We start from the raw sequence: 17,755 nt of genomic DNA, 5'->3' as shown, positions 1-17,755 counted from the left end.
ATGAAAAATCATTTAATTGATGATTAAATCTAAAAATATTTATACTTAGCATCCTAAAATTATTTATTTGCATCAGTCAGTGAAGCAGTTTTTATCATAAATCTATTCTGTGGCAATCTACAGAATGAAAATAAGTAAATTTTAAAATTAGAGCTATCGTAGTCCCAGCCCTGTGAGGCATTTAGAAAGGAAACATATAAACTCAGTGTTGTTTATTTTTTCTCTTGCAATAGAGGCAAGAAATTAAAGCAAGAATTTTCCAGGGTTCAGGTATAAAAGGATGTATTCTTTACAAGAAAGCACAGTGCTGACAGATGGCTAAAATTTTCATCCAAGAAAAATCCAGTGTTTGAACTTAAGGAAATGGAAAATTTCTTTGCTGGACCTCATAATATTTTCAGTGCCTATTGCAAGTCAGGAAAGATGAATGTGGAAATAAGATTTTTCTTGAAAACATGACATAAATAGGTAATTTTGAGAAATCACCAAGATGTATTGGTTCAATTAGATGGTTGGCAATGCCAGAATTTTGTGTAGATGGAGAACAAATCTAGACTCCTTGGAGACCTCTAACCCAAGTGTCTCTCTGAGTGATTCACAGGAAATGCCTGAATACTTTCTTAAGCACTCTTGGAGACAATCTGTGATAAACCCAGGACAGGCCACCAGGGAAGCCCCTAATTACATTTAAGAAACATATTCATTAGATGAATGAATAGTAGTGATTACTTGATATTAATAATTATCACTGATTCACCATTGTAAATCAGTGAATTAATTTTCTTGATGACTTTTTTGAGAGATTATATGTTTATGGAATGGTATGCAGATTCTTAAGGCTTCCCTGGTGGCTCAGATGGTAAGGAATTCGCCTGCAATGCAGGAGACCTGGGTTCGATCCCTGAGTTGGGAAGTTCCCCTGGAGGAGGGCATGGCAACCCACTCCAGTATTCTTGCCTGGAGGATCCCATGGACAGAGTAGTCTGGCGGGCTCCAGTCCACGGGGTCGCAAAGAGTCAGACGCGACTGGACAACTAAGCACGACACAGCACATGCAGATTCTTAAGAGGACAGTTTTCTTTGGTTATATCTTAAATTAGCATAGAATTTTCCCTTTAATTTCTGCATAGAAACTTAGTATAGAAAAGATTGTTCACTCACCTGCGAATTCATCTCACCCTAGTACCAGTTAGGAAGATTACTCCAAGTTTTCTGAACAGTAAAGTGTGAAATATCTTGAGATTTAATACAACCATGTCTACTTTTCTAGTTATCCTATCAAGCAAGCAAGCAAGCAATATCTAAATAAAATTTTTAAAAAGGAAAGTAAACCAGATTGGAACCAATGCCTTCACAGTGAGCTGTGTTGGCTCTTGGTAGTTTCCACTTTCTTTCCTAAAGGTCTTCAGAGGATCTAGACTTTCTAAAATTAATGGTTGTTTTTTTATATTATTGGGGCTTCCCTGGTGGCCCAGATGGTAAAGAATCTGCCAGCAATGCAGAAGACCTGGATTCGATCCCTGGCTTGGAAAGACCCCCTGGAGGAGGGCATGGCAACCCACTCCAGTATTCTTGCCTGGAGAATCCCCATGGACAGAGGAGCCTGCTGGGCTACAGTCCACAGGGTTGCAAAGAGTCGGACACGACTGAGCAGCTAAGTGCATTTATATTATTGACAAATTTTCTTTCTCAAAGTCAAGGTTACATTAACTTTTTGCTGGTTTTATAATTGTTCTCATTTTTACTAGTTTTTCTCAGGGATGGCAGCTTATTGATTTACTGACAATTTATCTGATGCCTGTTAGTTAGTGTGCTAAGGGTACCTCACCCACCTTTTCTTCCCTCACATCCCTGAACATGTCTTTCCTTGTTAAACTCTTGATTGTGTCCTATCCAGTTTAATAATTCTCTTCCTCAAGGTATTAGATCCCTCTGTTGTTTATCCTCATGCTCCACATTGCCAGGAATCATTGTTGTTTTGCAAACTTCAACCTCACTTTTAACCCTGACCTGGACACATTATATATGAAGATCTGCCAACCTGATGTATTTATTTATTTGGAATTACATATCCAACCTTTTGCCTTTTTAAAAATGTTATTTTATGAAATATGAGCTCCAAAGAGAGTCTGTAGACTTCCCAGGTGACTCAGTGGTAAAGAATCCACCTGCCAGTACAAGAGATGCAAGAGACGTGGGTTCGATCCCTGGGTCAGGAAGATCCCCTGGAGTACGAAATGTCAACCCACTCCAGTATTCTTGCCTGGAGAATCCCATGGACAGAGGAGCCTGGCAGGCTACAGTCCATGAGGTCACAAAGAGTTGGACATGACTGATGGACTGAACACACATGTGCAGAGTCCCTAGGGAGGCATCTTGGTTTCTCTAGGAGTTTCTTCTTTGTCTTTATGGGTTTATTTATTTTTGTATTGACTAAGTGTTATTCCTTGAGGCCTCTCCCAGCTTCCATCCAATGCTGTTCTTTTCCTTCCATTTGGAAAGTTCTTCCTTAGGTTTTCATTGGAGGCAGTTTCTAGGGAGCAATACTCTTGCATTTCCCAGCATTGTTCTCCACCCACTAGCAAGAAATGTGAGTGACTAATAGGTAGTCACCCTTGGGTGAGAAATTAAGTACACACAATTTAACACATCTTACGGCTTCCAGATGACACATTAGAGGCAAAGTCTACTCACCCGCCTTTGCTTAGGACCCAGCTGCTGCTGGGTGTTCATGGAACTTAAACAATGATGGGTCCGTGCATGTTAAGTGGGCCTGTGACTTAGGAAATTCATTCGACCAGTATAATTTGTGATCTGTATTCAGTTGAGAAATTCTTCTGTCCATTTGTTCAAATAGAGAGAAGAGAGAGCTGAGTGATTCCTGGGTTTGTGTGGGATGTGCCATAGGGAAGGTGCCCCCTGGGTATGGTTGTATTTTACTAGAAACTAGAGAAATCATAGCAATGGAACTGTGCGGGCTGTAAATTACAGACACCATCTGCCGTAGAGGGAACACATTAGGAAAATGCCACCTGTTCCTACATTAGTCTGGCCCTGGTCTCAAAATTTCACATGTCCTCTTGTGTTTTATTTGCTCTTTCTCTGATTCATGTAGCTAGCAAATGGCTAATGAGATTTTTATACATTCCAAACATGAATATCCTATTATCTGATTCAGGTTTGATTTTCTTTTCTTTCTAGTGTATATGTATGTGTTCCTTGACTGTTTTCCTCTAAGTTCTTTCCCTGGACAATCAGTTATTTTGAGAACATATTTTTATTAGTTTAACAATTGTTTATCGAGGACCTACTAGGATATAGTGAGCCAAACAGGCAAAAAGTCCTTGCCTTCCTGAGGCTTCCACATTCTATTGGAGGAGATAGGAGATAATCTGTATAAACAAGTGAAATAAACTGTGTGTGGGCTTCCCAGGTGGTACAGTTGGTAAAGAACCCACCTGCTAATGCAGGAGATGCAAGACACACGGGTTCAATCGCTGGGTCGGGAAGATCCCCTGGAGAAGGAAATGGCAACCCACTCCAGCATTCTTGCCTGGAGAATCCCATGGACAGAGGAGCCTGGCGGGCTGCCATCCATGGGGTCGAGAAGAGTCGGACACGGCTGAGTGCCTGAGCACACACAGTGTGCGATGTGCTGAGTGATGTTAAGACGATAAGGAAAACCGATGAGGGAGGGCGGGGATGTGTGAGCAGGTATTGCGATCTGGGGTAGGGTAGCTGTGAAATCCTCCTTTAAGTCAAACTGTGATCGCTGCGAGGCAGCAAGCCCTGTGGCTCTCAGGATAAGAGTGTGCAAAACAAAGAGATCACTCCCTGCAAAGGTCCTGGGGGATAGCGTGCTCAATATCCCTTGATACGTGGAAGCGCTCATCTTGGGAGTGGAAGGGGACGTAGGCAGAAAGGCAGCCAGGGACAGATCATGGAGAGCCTTATGTGGCTACATAATGACTTTGGCTTTTACTCTTAAGTGAGGTGAGAGACTGGGGGGCATTTGATGTGGATAAACAAGACTGATCAGAAACGCCATGCTTGCTGGCTTGGGAACAGACTGAAGAGAAGCAGCAACAGAGGAGAGGGACCCATTAGGTTGTAATTACCCACGAGAGAGATGCGGGTGCCCTGGACCAGGGTGGTAGTGGTGGAGGTGGGAGAAGATTCTAGATACACAGTGCTTCTAAGTGAATGGGCTTCCTGATAGATTTGCTGAGTACTAAAAGAGAAAGATCACTCCAAGTTTTTTGATTTGAGTCATAACTGATTAAACGGGGTCATTGTTAACTTCCAGAAGAGCATGTTTGGGGAAGGGCAAGAAGATGAGCAGCCCCACTTTATCACAGGTTAAATTTAAGGAATTCGATTAGACTGGAAATGCTGCAGCTAATGGAACCTCTTACCTTTTTCTTTTAAAACAGAAAACCAGATTGACTAAGGAAAAGCGTACATGTAAATTAAGAAAACTTGCATTCTTGACTCTACAGTGGATCAGTGAGACTTGTTTAGTTTTGGCCAAAAATGCAAAGTCAGCAATGGCTCAGATGAGCATATTCTCTATGAATTGAAATGATCAGATTTGTAAAATCCTACACAGTGTCAATTTTACTGAAGCCATGTGACATTATTCTGGAATCTTGCCAAAAATCAGCAAACACCCTGCTTCGGGAATTCTCTGCTAATAGATAAATGATGTGCTGAAGCTGCCAATAAGTATGGTTTGATGGACAGTTCAGGAAAAATACACCCTACATTTCGCCAGACTCTATAGGGTTAGATTTGTATTTCCCTGAGATGGCCATTGTTACGATCTTCAGTTGTGAGTTCAAAGTAGTTTTGGTGGTTTGCCAAAATATTTCCTGTTTCAGCACTAAAAATTTCTCATATTTCTTTGCCTAGAGAAACAAATTTTAAACTGATAGTCCTTTCTCGTATGTGACTTTCTGTGGGTGTGGCTGACTTTAGAAATATGTGTGTGTGAGTATCTGTCTATTATGCTTAGGACTTTACCTACGTGTTAACATTTTTCAGCAATAACATTCCTTTGGCAAGTTTTTCAGAGCATTGAAATGAGATAAAGTATACCTCTTATTTTTAAGAGCTATACTTTTTTTTTCTTAATTCTTGAGAAATAATTCAGTGATTCATATTGTTAAATCATAACGATTTAGTCATGAAACCCAAACCCTGTATTTAAAAAGTAACAATCTCATGTTTAAAACATCTCCTTTGAACATTTCCATGAATCTTATGTCTTTATGGGACATTAAATGCTTAATTTTACCTTGTTATTTTATATCTGTGGTTAGAACTCATTCTTCCGGCTAGGAGTATGTGTAGAGTATGAATTCCTGTGGTTCAGCATGCCAGTAATTTAGGGCGAGGTTAGTAGAGTGGGATTTTTGTGAGGAAAAAAGAGCTGTTTTATAGGGAGCCTTTTTGAACTTTGCCTTATTTTGTTTTCCTGAATTACCAAATCTGCCTCAGGTATTTGTATAAAACCCTAACATGTTTAAACAAAAATTTTTTTGATAGTATATTTTTTCAGATTGACATTTCCTTGGATGCCAGCCATTTCTGAGAACAGTGCCCATGGAACAGAAGCCACTCTTTGTCAATGTAATAGTCGAGATAAAGTATGCCTGTAAGAGCGGTCTTTCCCAGTGGCTCAGTGGTGAAGAATCTGCCTGCAATGAAGGGGCTGTAGGAGACGTGGGTTCGATCCCTGGCTTGGGCAGGTGCCCTTGAGGAGGGCATGGCAACCCACTCCAGTATTCTTTGCCTGAAAAATCCCATGGACAGAGGAACCTGGCGGGCTACAGTCCATGGGGTCGCAAAGAGTCAGACACGACTGAAATGACTCAGCGTAGCACACCCTGCTTATAAGAGAGGACCCCAAAATGGGCCAGTGCAAGCAAAATATGAGTTTCTCTCTTCTTGAAGTCAGCCTCCTGTGTGGCCGGTGGGTGACCTCTGTCCCTTGAAGTCATCCTGAAGGACAGGCATATGGCAGCCCTGTTAGTTTCATCACTTCGCCAGGCAAAGGGGGCCATAGCGGGCTCCTGCCTTGAAAAACTGTGTTTCTACCACCCTGCCTTGCCCTGGAGAAGGAAATGGCAACCCACTCTAGTATCCTTGCCTTGGAAATCCCATGGACAGAGGAGCCTGGTGGGCTACAGTCAAGGGGGTCACAAGGAGTCGGACACAACTGAGCAACTGAGCACACTCCCTCCCCCAAGGAAGACAGTGAGTGGGTTTATAGCACAGGTTCAAAGAAGGCATGAGCAGCTTGGGATATTCTGATGGGTGGTGGTGGGATAAGGAGGAGCCAGCATCATCAACCCTCAAGTCCAACTGCTCTAGGGTCTACATGCTTGTGGGCAACCTACCATTATTAATCTTTAACTTCTCTCACCTGGAAGGGGTTTCAGTCTCTGAAAAACAGCTCAAAGATGTTGTTGTGTGTATCCATTGATGGGGAAACAGGACTTTCCCCCAAGGCTGCTCTTCACTATGTTTCTCCCTCCTCTAGTAAACCCTCCCTTCCCTAATGAACAACTGCTTGAATCTGCCCAGTGAGGCTCAGGGCGGGTCATGGAGGCAGAATGAAGGCCATTTCCTATAATCAAAGAAACAGGAGACAAAGAAAGGCATGGATCCCAGGAATCCCACAGGGCCCTGCACAGTATCGATAAGCAAGGGACAAAATGCCCAGCCAATTATAGCTGTCTTCTCAAAACAAGCCATTCACGTGTGTGTGTGTGTGTGTGTGTGTGTGTGTGTGTGTATGTGTGTGTGTGTGTTGAGTTGCTCAGTCCTGTCCAACTCTTTGCGGCCCTATGGACTGTACCCTGCCAGGCTCCCCTGTCCATGGAATTCTCCAGGCAAGAATACTGGAGTGGGTTGCTATTTCCTACTTCAGGGGGTCTTCTCAACTCAAGGATCAAACCCTCATCTCTTGCGTCTCTTGCATTGGCAGGAAGATTCTTTACCACTGAGCCACCTGGGAATCCCCACTTTTGTTAAAGTTAGAGCAAATGTATTTTATAAAAAGTTTTCTATTTTAGTGATATGTTCTATTTCTCAAATGATTATGTTTGTATCATGGAACAAAGTCATAGAATTTCAGATCATATCACTGAATGAGCAGAAGGTACACACCAAAACTAGAGTCACTTCTGAATTTTATGTGGTTCCAATTTTCATCATGATTCTCCCCATCAGTGAAAGTAAGTGCAGTGTTGCTATATTTTAGGATTTTATACTCTGGAGTTGAAACTATCTCCTAGTCATACGAGACAATAACCTGAGGAATACCGAGGGCATGGCAAGGAGGCCCATCCTTGTCCTCTCCCCACCACAAACAGAAACACAGAAGAACCTTTGCAAATCCGAGAACACTGGAGGAATTTTCCCCACCTCTCCCCTCCCTTTCCTTGGGGCTAGTCTGTTTAATTTTAAAAGCAGAATTTTGCTTTCACAAAGTACAGCAGACAGGAATTTGTTCAAATTCCTCCAAACCAAGCCAAGAAAAAAGTTTCAGAAAGTTCAGACGTGCGTGGCTGAGTGGAAAGAACAGCTTTTGGAGGCAGGCATGGATGCCTGGGAACACGGCTCCAGACGGTCACTGCTGGGTGACCTCAGGCAAGCGTCACAGCCTCACTGGGCCACCGGCTCCTCATTTAGGAAATGAGAGTGAAAAGGATGAACCTGCCAGGGTGTCCGTAGAGAACCAAAGCCTCTAAAAAGGGCCCTGCAGGTCCGAGGGTGGTTCTCTCCATCAGTGTGATCTCTGACAGCTCCAGGGAGCCCATCTCATTGCTCCTCTGGCTCTGTGTCCGGGAAGCTGCAGTTTCCCTCTGCGGGAGCTGCCCCAATACAGTCCAGGATGCCATCACTCTGCCCAGAACCTGACTGTCCTTAGGTCTAGGCTTTTATCCACAAGACGAAGTGGGAGCTAAGTGCCCAGGTGTTGTTATTTGGTTGCTAAGTCACATCCAACTTTTTGTGACCCCCTTGGACTGCAGCCCACCAGGCTCCTCTGTCCATGGGATATTCCATTCAAGAATACTGCAGTGGGTTGCCATTCCCTCTACCAGGGGATCTTCCCGACCCAGGGATCGAACCTGTGTCTCCTGCATTGTAGGTGGATTCTTTATTGCTGAGCCGCCAGGGAAGCCCAAGCACCCAGAGATCCGTGTAAAGGTGAAAAGCCCTCTTCTGGCTGAGGAGTCCATGCCAGGGACGCCCCAGAATTTGCTGCTCTTGCCTGCTCATTGCCCCTTGAGATTTCCAGAAGAGCAGCCAAACAGAAGCGCAGTGGTGAGGAGGATGGGCTCCAAGGAACGTGTGTTCAAATCCCGTCGTGGACAAAAGACTCCACTTGTCCCACCTCAGTCTCTTCCCCTCTGCTGCTTCTGCGCTGAGCTATGCTCAGTCGTGTCCGACTCTTTGCGACCCCACGGACTGTAGCCCGCCAGGCTCCTCTGTCCGTGGCATTTCCCAGGCAAGAATACTGGAACAGATTGCCATTTCCTCCCCCAGGAGATCTTCCCCACCCAGGGATCGAACCCACATCTCCAGCATCTCCTGCATCGGCAGATGGATTCTTAACTACTAGGGCTACCTGGGAAGCCTAGCCCTTTCTTCGTCTGTAAATGGGGTTAAAACCCTAGGGCAGCTGCCTCAGTGAGCAGAGTGATATTATGATCTGTGAGCTCCCAGTGCTATCGGTTGAGAATAAAACCGTGGATCTGTTCGCCTTGCTGAGGATGCGTATGGGAGAAGGGTCCCCCGAGGCAGCAGAAGAAACGTGAGGGGGTGCGGGCTGGGAAAGAAATAGAGTGATGCCCTGGAGAGGGGGCTGGCAAAGGGCAGTCAGCATCTCTGGGACTGCCAGCGAGGGCACGGAGCATCCTTTCGCAGGCAGAGCCTGGTCTGCTGTAGGCAGCTGGTGTGAGTGGCCAGCTGGCCCCAGCCACGATCTCTTCACAGAAATCAAGGCAGACGGTTCGGGTTTGGAGCTCCTCCAAGAAGACAGTGGAGCCGCCTGGCCAGCTTTCAGAGTTGGCTTCTCAGCTCATCGTCTGAGGCATCCTTCCTTCCTCTGCCACGCGTTTTCTCTCTGAAAACTTCCACCAGACCCTCTCCCTGACCTGCTCTCTGCTTTATTCCTTTCACTGGCACCTTCACCTTCTTCTCTCTGTTTTGTCCCGATGAACTTTTCTTTATGTTCCTAGGCTGGGCTGTTCTTGTGGTGTTTACCATCTCCCGGGGGAGACAAAGAAAGAAATTGTACACTTGAAAATTTGAACAAACTTTTTGAACTGCTCCACCCTGCCGATAGAATAAAATACATAATGGTGTGTCAGTTCAATTCGTGCAGCCCTTAAAATCAAGCTTTTGGGGAAAAGGAAGCAAGAGACATTGAGAACTTGTCATGCAAATAAGGCCAGGTTCTTGATGGTCTCTTGTGGTCTCTCTTTAAAACGAGAGATATCCAAGACTCTGAGGTCAAAACAGAAGGATTAAAAGGTTGGCAAACTTAAATGGGCCAAAGGAAAGAGCCTTTTTACTCGAGTAGCTATGTGGATGGTGCCCCCTTTAAACTTCAGCAGTTACTGCTGGCAATGTGATATAAGTCTATCAAAGTAACAGCAGGTTTATTCAAGTTGACGAGAATTATAAAGTGCAGCTAATATAGTGGGTACTTATTCCCGGTTCCTAAGTCAGCACCACTGATGAGAAGGCAGAGCGGTGGTGTCAGTCAAATAAGAGATTTGAGTAAAACATTCAGATCTACTTCCTCATCTCTCAGAAAGAGGCAACTCCTGCCCTATCTTCTTATTCCTAATATACAGAGTTGTTGAGTGAGTTATGGAGGTTCATGAAAACCCTCTGTCAAGTGTATAATTTTTTAGTTACATCAGCTAATAATGACAATTATTATACTATAAATTAAATTATATAAATATAATAATAAATAATAAAAATAATAATAAATATGGGGCCCCCCTGGTGGCTCAGACGGTAAAGAATCTACCTGCATTGCAGGAGACCCAGGTTTGATCCTTGGGTTGGGAACATCCCCTGGAGAAGGACATGGCAACCCACTCCAATATTCTTGCCTGGAGAATTCCCTGGACAGAGGAGCCTGGCGGGCTACAGTCCATGGAGTCTTAAAGAGTCGGACACAACTCAGCAACTAACACTTTCACTTTTTCACTTGTACTTTCAATAATAACTTTATTATCAAGTAATTATAATCTTTCTTATTATTGATGAAGAAGAATGAGTAGGAGTATATACCTGATGAATAATAATGAAACAAAAGATTAGTAAAGCTCTGAATAATCACTCCATATTCCAGACATATTTCTATGAACATTGGAAGCTAGGTGGTATTTCCAGGATTGATTTTCTTCTCGTTCTCCTGACCAGGGGTGAAAAAGTGAGCATCACGCCATCTGCCACATGGCAAGTGCCTGATTGCTGTTAATGTCAGTGAGTCCAGTGCTTGCTAGAAAGGTCAGCTCTCTGGCCAGAGGAGCTCTGGCCCGTGTGGCAGTCTGGCCAGCGTGGAGAGCCACTTCATTCCAGGCGTGAGCCGCCTGGATCACAGCTGCCCAGAGCTCCTTGGCTTTGGTTAAGTTTGTTGTGTTGTTACATAATGGATACTTGGACCATATCCCATGAAGAACTGTTTTGTTTTGTTTTTTTCCTTCCTCCTTCTCCACTGTTCTATTGATACTCTGTTGTCTGTGTTGAACATTGCCTTAGAGTGTGTTGTTAAAATCAAGCAGAAGAACAGGCAGCAATTAAGGTGTAAGGAGAAAAAGGTGTTAACAGGGGAGACACGCAGATGGCTCAGAAATATTCTGACATGGTGTGGGACCATCTTTTCACCCCTACACTGTTACTAGTGCGGAAGCCAGATTGTGACCAAGCAGGCTATATGTGGGCTCCCCTGGTGTCTCAGACAGTAAGGAACCCACCTGCCATGCAGGAGACCTGGGTTCAATCCCTGGGTCAGGAAGATCCACTGGAGCAGGGAATGGCTACCCACTCTAGTACTGTTGCCAGGAGAATTCCATGCACAGAGGAGCCTGGTGGGCTTGGAGGTGACTGAGACACAAACACTTTCACTTAGGATTTCCCTGGGGGCTCAGATGGTAAAGTGTCTGCCTGCAATGTAGGTGACCTGCGTTTGATCCCTGGGTCAGGAAGATCCCCTAGAGAAGGAAATGGCAACCCATTCCAGTATTCTTGCCTGGAAAATCTTGTGGACAGAGTGGCCTGGCGGGCTGCAGTCCATGGGGTCGCAAGGAATCAGACACAACTGAGTGACTGACGGGCTACATGAGAACAGAGACTCATGCCTTTGCACGTGAATTTAGAATTCTCATTTTAACCAGACTTGCTCATTTGTCCATGCTATTTCTGATCCACACCTTAAACCGAAAGTTATTTAATGGCTTCTGGTTTCTGCTTTAACATGTGAAGAGTTTAGAAGTTATCAATCCTGCTCTCAGGACAAGAGAAAGAGCTAAACAAACTCAACACCAGCAATTCTAAAAGTCAGCCAAGCTCTTAGATCTAATGGAGAGCTGAGGTTTCAGGGCACATTCATGCCTTGCTAATGCAGAGAATCATTGCTCCCCAGGGGCAGAAGCCACTGGCGCCTGAGATACTTAAACTAGAATTGAGTAATTGCTGGAGGCTGAACATGTACTAGATTAGGAGTTGAAAATGCCCCCATTTATAGGGGGACTCAAGGCTTTCGTGAGTTTTACCTGCAGAAGACATACCTGGTTCTTACGGTGATGATCAGAGAAAAATTCCCGCATGCTTCCTGCAAGGGAGAGGAACAGTGACCATTTTGAAATAAGCCCACAGCCATCTGTTCTTCATGACAGAGTCATGTCCTGGAGGACGTCTGCTTCCTCAGAGCCTCATCTGTCCTCAGAGGAGGGCAGGCAGATGACCAGAGCCCCCTCTAGCCTCTCTCTATCACACAAACTGAGAACAAAAAGGCTGAGAAATTCTTCTGAAGGTCAAAACCCCTGAGATTTAATCACAAGATCATAGAACGTTTTCCCTCTCCAACACTGTATCATCACAGTAACAGGGGTCCAAAATAATATTAATAACTGGGTTACAACCTAGCTGCAAGACACAGAGTCTGTTTAGAAGAAATTCAGGGGGAAATGTAAAGACAGAAGGAGAGACAGAAACCAAGGCTCTAAAGGAAACTGAAGCCTTTGACAGAGCACAGCCTAAATTCTTGCCAGGTTATCGTAAAGCCTGATACTAAAGGCCTACCCACTTCAATTACTATCATATACACAACAGACTGGTTCGAAATTGGGAAAGGAGTCCATCAAAGCTGTCTATGTTCACCCTGCTTAAGTCTTTCATTGTAAGTTGTAGAAATTTTATGTTTATCGCAACACAAATAACTATGTTTTAGTGAAAATCATGTGTTATTTATATTTATCACATTTATTGTAAATTATGCTTGGTCAATATCATTCAGATATCTTTCTTCCATCCCACTTAGACCTGAATCAGATTTTAATATGCCACTGGAAAAAAAAAGTCAAATTATTTCAGTCCAGTCTTGGTTGATCTTTTGTACTTGTGTTTATTTACTAGTTCAGTTTTATTCAAGCATAAAGCAGGGTATTCCCTGGTGGTCTAGTGGTTAGGATTCAGGGCTTTCACTGCTGTGTGGTTGTTGTTCAGTTGCTAAGTTGCGTCCAACTCTTTGCAACTCCATGGACTACAGCACACCAGACTCTTCTGTCCTCCACTATATCCCAGAGTTTGCTCACATTCACGTCAGTTGAGTCGGTGATGCCATCTGCCTCATCCTCTGCCACTGCCGTCTCCTTTTGCCTTCAATCTTTCCCAGCATCAGGGTCTTTTCCAGTAAGTCAGCTCTTCACAACAAGTGGCCTAACTCTCGGAGCTTCAGCATCAGTCCTTCCAGTGAATACTCACTGCTATGGCTCAGGTTCAGTCCCTGGTTGGGGAACTGAGATTTTGCAAGCTCTGTGGCATAGCCAGAAAATAAAGATAAAACAAATAATATTTTTTTAATTAAAAAAAAAAAAAGAAATTCTAACTATTGTGGCTCTTCTGAGGTAGACGTACCAACCTCACCTTAAAGTTAATTCTTATTTCCCTTGCTTATGCATGATGATGCAGAAATGTGAACAATAAGTGCCCCCAAATTCGAAGACAAGATAGCCTCAGTACTTCCTCCAAATACTTGGTTCTAATTTTGGACTATTGTGAAATTCTAATGTCATAACTGTCAACTCCCTAAAAATGACATGAAGTCCTGCCCTTTTGGCCTTGATTTTTTTGAATGTACTTTCCAATAGATCTTTCAAAAGTGGGTGACGAAGCTCAAACACTCTAAAAGAAACCACATTTCCCGCATGATATGTTTTGCTTGCTTTTGGAGAAAATTGTAAAAGCTACTAAGTAACATTTATTCCGTGTGTTAGTGGTGACCCACAGACAACTTCACGGGCAGAGCCCGTGGAAGGTGACGCAGGTTAGAAGAGTGGATGATTTGAATGCTAAGGAAGGTCGCTGAATGCTCACTGTGGCTCAGCACAGTTTTCTCCTGTTTTTTAATCAACTAATGGAAAATAAATTTCCCCCGAGCTCTTTTGATCTCAAATCTCTGCTCTTCAAAGGCAGGGGCGTGACAGTCATGACCTCTGCTCTGCAGCTCTAAGCTCTAGCCTCTGTGGAAATTGCCCAGCTGCAGAGGCAGGGAGTGTTTTAGTTGGCCTGTGGGCTCAGCATCCTTGGAACTGCTCTTCTTAATGCCTAAACTTCCCTGCCCGTGTCAGCATCGGCCTTGTCAACACTTCTTTTCCATTTGTGAATCCTGTAGTTAAAGCTTTCAACTCCCCTTTTCTAGAAGTATGCTATATTTAGCACTTGGGCATTTAGAAATTCTCTCTGAAGAAATATGTTTCAAGTACGAATCTTTATGGCTTATAACAAAGTTTAACTTAGAAAATATATGTAAATATACAGATGCTTTTTTTTTTTTCCTATTTGGCCTTTGATCTCATCTCAAAGCTTTAGTGCTGCAAATGGTGAGGTTACTGATAAAGTGGTTTTACTAGTGAGGCAAGGTTGTACCAAATGAGTACTTTTTTTCCTTTAATCCTTGTTACTTCTGATTTGTCCCCATTTGCTGCTACACTTTCCTGCTATTCTGGGTGCTTTGGAATTTGCTGGTGCTCTCATTCTTCTTCCTGCACCCACAGACCCAGGGAGGCTGTCAGACATCAGCCAACTTTAGTAACCTCTGTCTTAGTTTGGACATTTGGTTGTACACACCTTCTAGTTTTCAATTTCTGGGTGATGAGCCCATATATGGGTGGATATTGGTTTTATGTCCTTTAATAATTTATTTCATTTATAGCAGTGGAATTTGTTGAGGTGAAAATGTTACCTCTATTTGTCTTACTATCTTCCTATTTTATAGATGGGAAAACCAAGGCACAGAAAAGGTAGCAGGAGACAGAATTAATTGCCTCCCAAACATGCAGGTCCCTGTTCCAGAATGACTGGGCTAATTCTAGTTCCCCTACTTATTCTTTGTGCCTTAGACAGATTCCCTATACTTTATGTGCTTTATCTCTCCCCTCTTCAAGATAGGGAAATAATGACACATACTCATAATGCCATGAGGATTAAATACTGACTTTCCTCTTAACCATAGCTTCAAAAATCTGCCCACATATTGTTCCCTTGCCCTTCTTTGCATTAATAGTAGTATTTTAAATGAGAGAATTCTCCCCAAAAATACAAAGTCCTTTTCAATGATTTACTACCTTATGTTTTGGTGTTCAGGAAACACCATGGAAACCAAAGATGGGCTCCATTACATGAATTTTGGGTTACTTTAGTTCATCCTATGAGAATGTGATTTCAAATGAAACCCTGTTCTCCAATTTACTTCATTTCAGTTAAAACTATAGCACCTAAAAGTGTTAAGCCCCAAGTGGCGAGTGTATATGGTACACATCCTTTTTTATTATTATATCTTTACTTGACTTGAATGCTAGTTTTATTTTCCACATCGTTACAGCAAATGCTATAACCTAAAATTATTTTATTGCTAGAGATACTAAAATTGCCCTAGCTTGAACTCAGAAACAACTTGATCTAAATGCCAAGAATAACACCACTGGTACCATGTTTAAAATGGATAGCTAATGAGAACCTACTGTGTGGTCCAGGGAACTCTATCCAAGACTGGAGGGTGACCTAACTGGGAAGGAAATCCAAAAAGAAAGAGGAGATATATGTATAGGAGTAGCTGATTCACTTTGCTGAATAGCAGACACTGTTACTGCAAGTAAAAAGAGAAATCCTTAGGAACAGGAACAGTAAAACGTTGCGTGTGATTTGAGTCCCTTTAGAAGCGCTTTTGTCATTGAGAAAATGATCACGGATAAATATTGTTTTTCTGGAAAATGTCTTCTCATTGCAAAAGTCCACCCCAACTCAGCCAGCCTCCCCCTCCCTCTGTCCGGGCAGGAACCAGCATCTTCACTGTGTACGAGGCCGCATCCCAGGAAGGCTGGGTGTTCCTCATGTACCGAGCCATCGACAGCTTTCCCCGGTGGCGTTCCTACTTCTACTTCATCACCCTGATCTTCTTCCTCGCCTGGCTGGTTAAGGTACGCTCACAGTTCTTCCTCATCAGGTCTATGTTTTCTGACGGTTTCTGCAGATCTTTTGGTTTTGATGGCCCTCCCTCGCGCTTGCCCAGCCTTTGGTGAATGTGGCCTGTCGTTTTCTTGCAGAACGTGTTCATCGCTGTCATCATCGAAACATTTGCAGAAATCAGGGTACAGTTTCAACAGATGTGGGGGTCGAGAAGCAACACTACCTCCACGGCCACTACGCAGGTACCTGCTGGGGTGATGACGTCACCCGGAGACGATGACGCCATTCACGCGAACTGGGCGTGTGTGTCCCTCTGCACCACCCGTGGGAATTGATGGAACTTGACAAAGCCTCTTGTCATGGGCTTCTGAGGCCAGACTCGCTGAGGGAGGTGCTTAAACTTACAGATGCAAAGGCCTAAACCCAGAACAACCAAATCAGACCCTAGGGGTGATGGCACCTATGTTTATAACAGTTCCTGGGGTGTGTTTGATACACAGCCAGGCTTATCATCACATTTATTACGTACCTTTGATTTGATTCTGCCTTCACATGTCCTTAGAGGGCTTGCAGATAAAATATAGCAACTGGATGGACTTCCCTGGTGGCTGGTATTTAATGCTCCCAATGCAGGGGTCCAGGTTCATTCCCTGGTCAGGGAACTAGCTACATGTTGCATCCAAGAATTTGCATGCTGCAACTAAGAATTGGCACAGCCAAAAAGAAAAATATAAGTGTAGTGTGGAATTTCCCATTTTTATAAATACACATATATTTGCAAACCAATATAATGGCTCATATGTAAAGGATGAAAATTGTTGAATGGAAATTTTATTTCATTCAGAACAAAGCAATCATAATAGAATAAATTATGAAAAAGACCCCTCAATTCCAAATGCTTGCCTGTGAATTTGAGGAATTACTGCATGTTCAAAAGGTTTCCCCTATGCTCCCAAGAAATTGGAAGTGACCATGCTATATAAAAATAGCATGGCATTTATTACATAAAAGGGTAATTCAGATAAAATGTCTTTGTTTTTATTTTTGGCTTTGTTTTGTGTATTAGTTTATTTGGCTAGAAAGGAATAGATTTATAAATATCTTTTTCTGGTATTAATCTTTATAAAAGAGAAAATAAAAATTCCTTAATTGAGAATGAAATGCTATTAATGTTAAATTTTAAGGTAAGTTTAAGTTTGTGAATATATATACAAGTCTACTAAGACAAAGATATCTCAAGATTCAAAGTAGAAATTTTACTTTGAAAACCTCCAAATTATTACTTTAAAATAATATTTTATTTTTAAAAATAATTGTATTTATGACTATGTATTAAAATTTTAAAGAAGAAAATTCAGGATAGTTGCTCACTAGGGTGGAGGTGAGGAAGAAGAGGAATAAAATTAGGGAGAAGTGCAAAAGTAACAAAAATAATAAAATAATTATATTTGACAGCTAACAGCAAAAATGCTATTAAACATGATATTATTTGGGAAAGCCTTATGCAGCATCTTTGTGATGTTGTGAAATTTCGGATAGTCTAACCAATTCATTATAGACGAAATAGTATTAATATTTTTCAGTTTTGTCAAACTGCTATTCATATCTTCCATGGAAGATTTTTTTAGGTGTCACCTAGGTTATATCACAGATGGCATGTAGGAAAACCTTCAACGAGTCCACCAGATATTTCTGCTCTCATTTTTTTTTAATGAACTATGAGAAATTATACAGTACCAAGTGCATTGCTGGCTTGTCTTTTAAGTAGAGTGACACCCTCATGAAGGTGTGTTTTCCAAAACAGACATTGAGAATGAAGTGTAGTATAGATCTATGAACTCCACACAGAATCCACATTTGATATCCCCGAGAAAGGAGCTAAAACGTCCTTCAAACCACATAATGCTCGTTAAGTAACTCTTACTTGTCAAACCACAGCTGGAAAAGTGGTGTTTGGAAATGCCACCAAATCAGCCAGCAGTTTTCCCAGGAAGTGAAATGTGGAGAGACTGTGAACACAGTTGTACAAAATTGCTTG

At 42.7% G+C, this 17,755-nt stretch overlaps 1 protein-coding gene across 1 annotated transcript in view; it reads left to right on the top strand.

The window, feature by feature from the left end:
- The window catches only part of NALCN (sodium leak channel, non-selective), a 270,853-nt gene that overhangs the window by 49,863 nt on the left and 203,235 nt on the right, over nucleotides 1–17,755 (top strand). Inside the window, exons 8-9 of the mRNA XM_061133830.1 lie at nucleotides 15,586–15,728; nucleotides 15,855–15,959. Coding sequence (XP_060989813.1) covers nucleotides 15,586–15,728; nucleotides 15,855–15,959 — 248 coding nt within the window. The remainder of the gene's footprint in view (nucleotides 1–15,585; nucleotides 15,729–15,854; nucleotides 15,960–17,755) is intronic.

Source organism: Dama dama, chromosome 30, assembly GCF_033118175.1.
Source record: "Dama dama isolate Ldn47 chromosome 30, ASM3311817v1, whole genome shotgun sequence".
Classification (NCBI taxonomy): Eukaryota; Metazoa; Chordata; class Mammalia; order Artiodactyla; family Cervidae; genus Dama; species Dama dama.
This window is presented reverse-complemented; position numbering and strand designations above follow the sequence as displayed.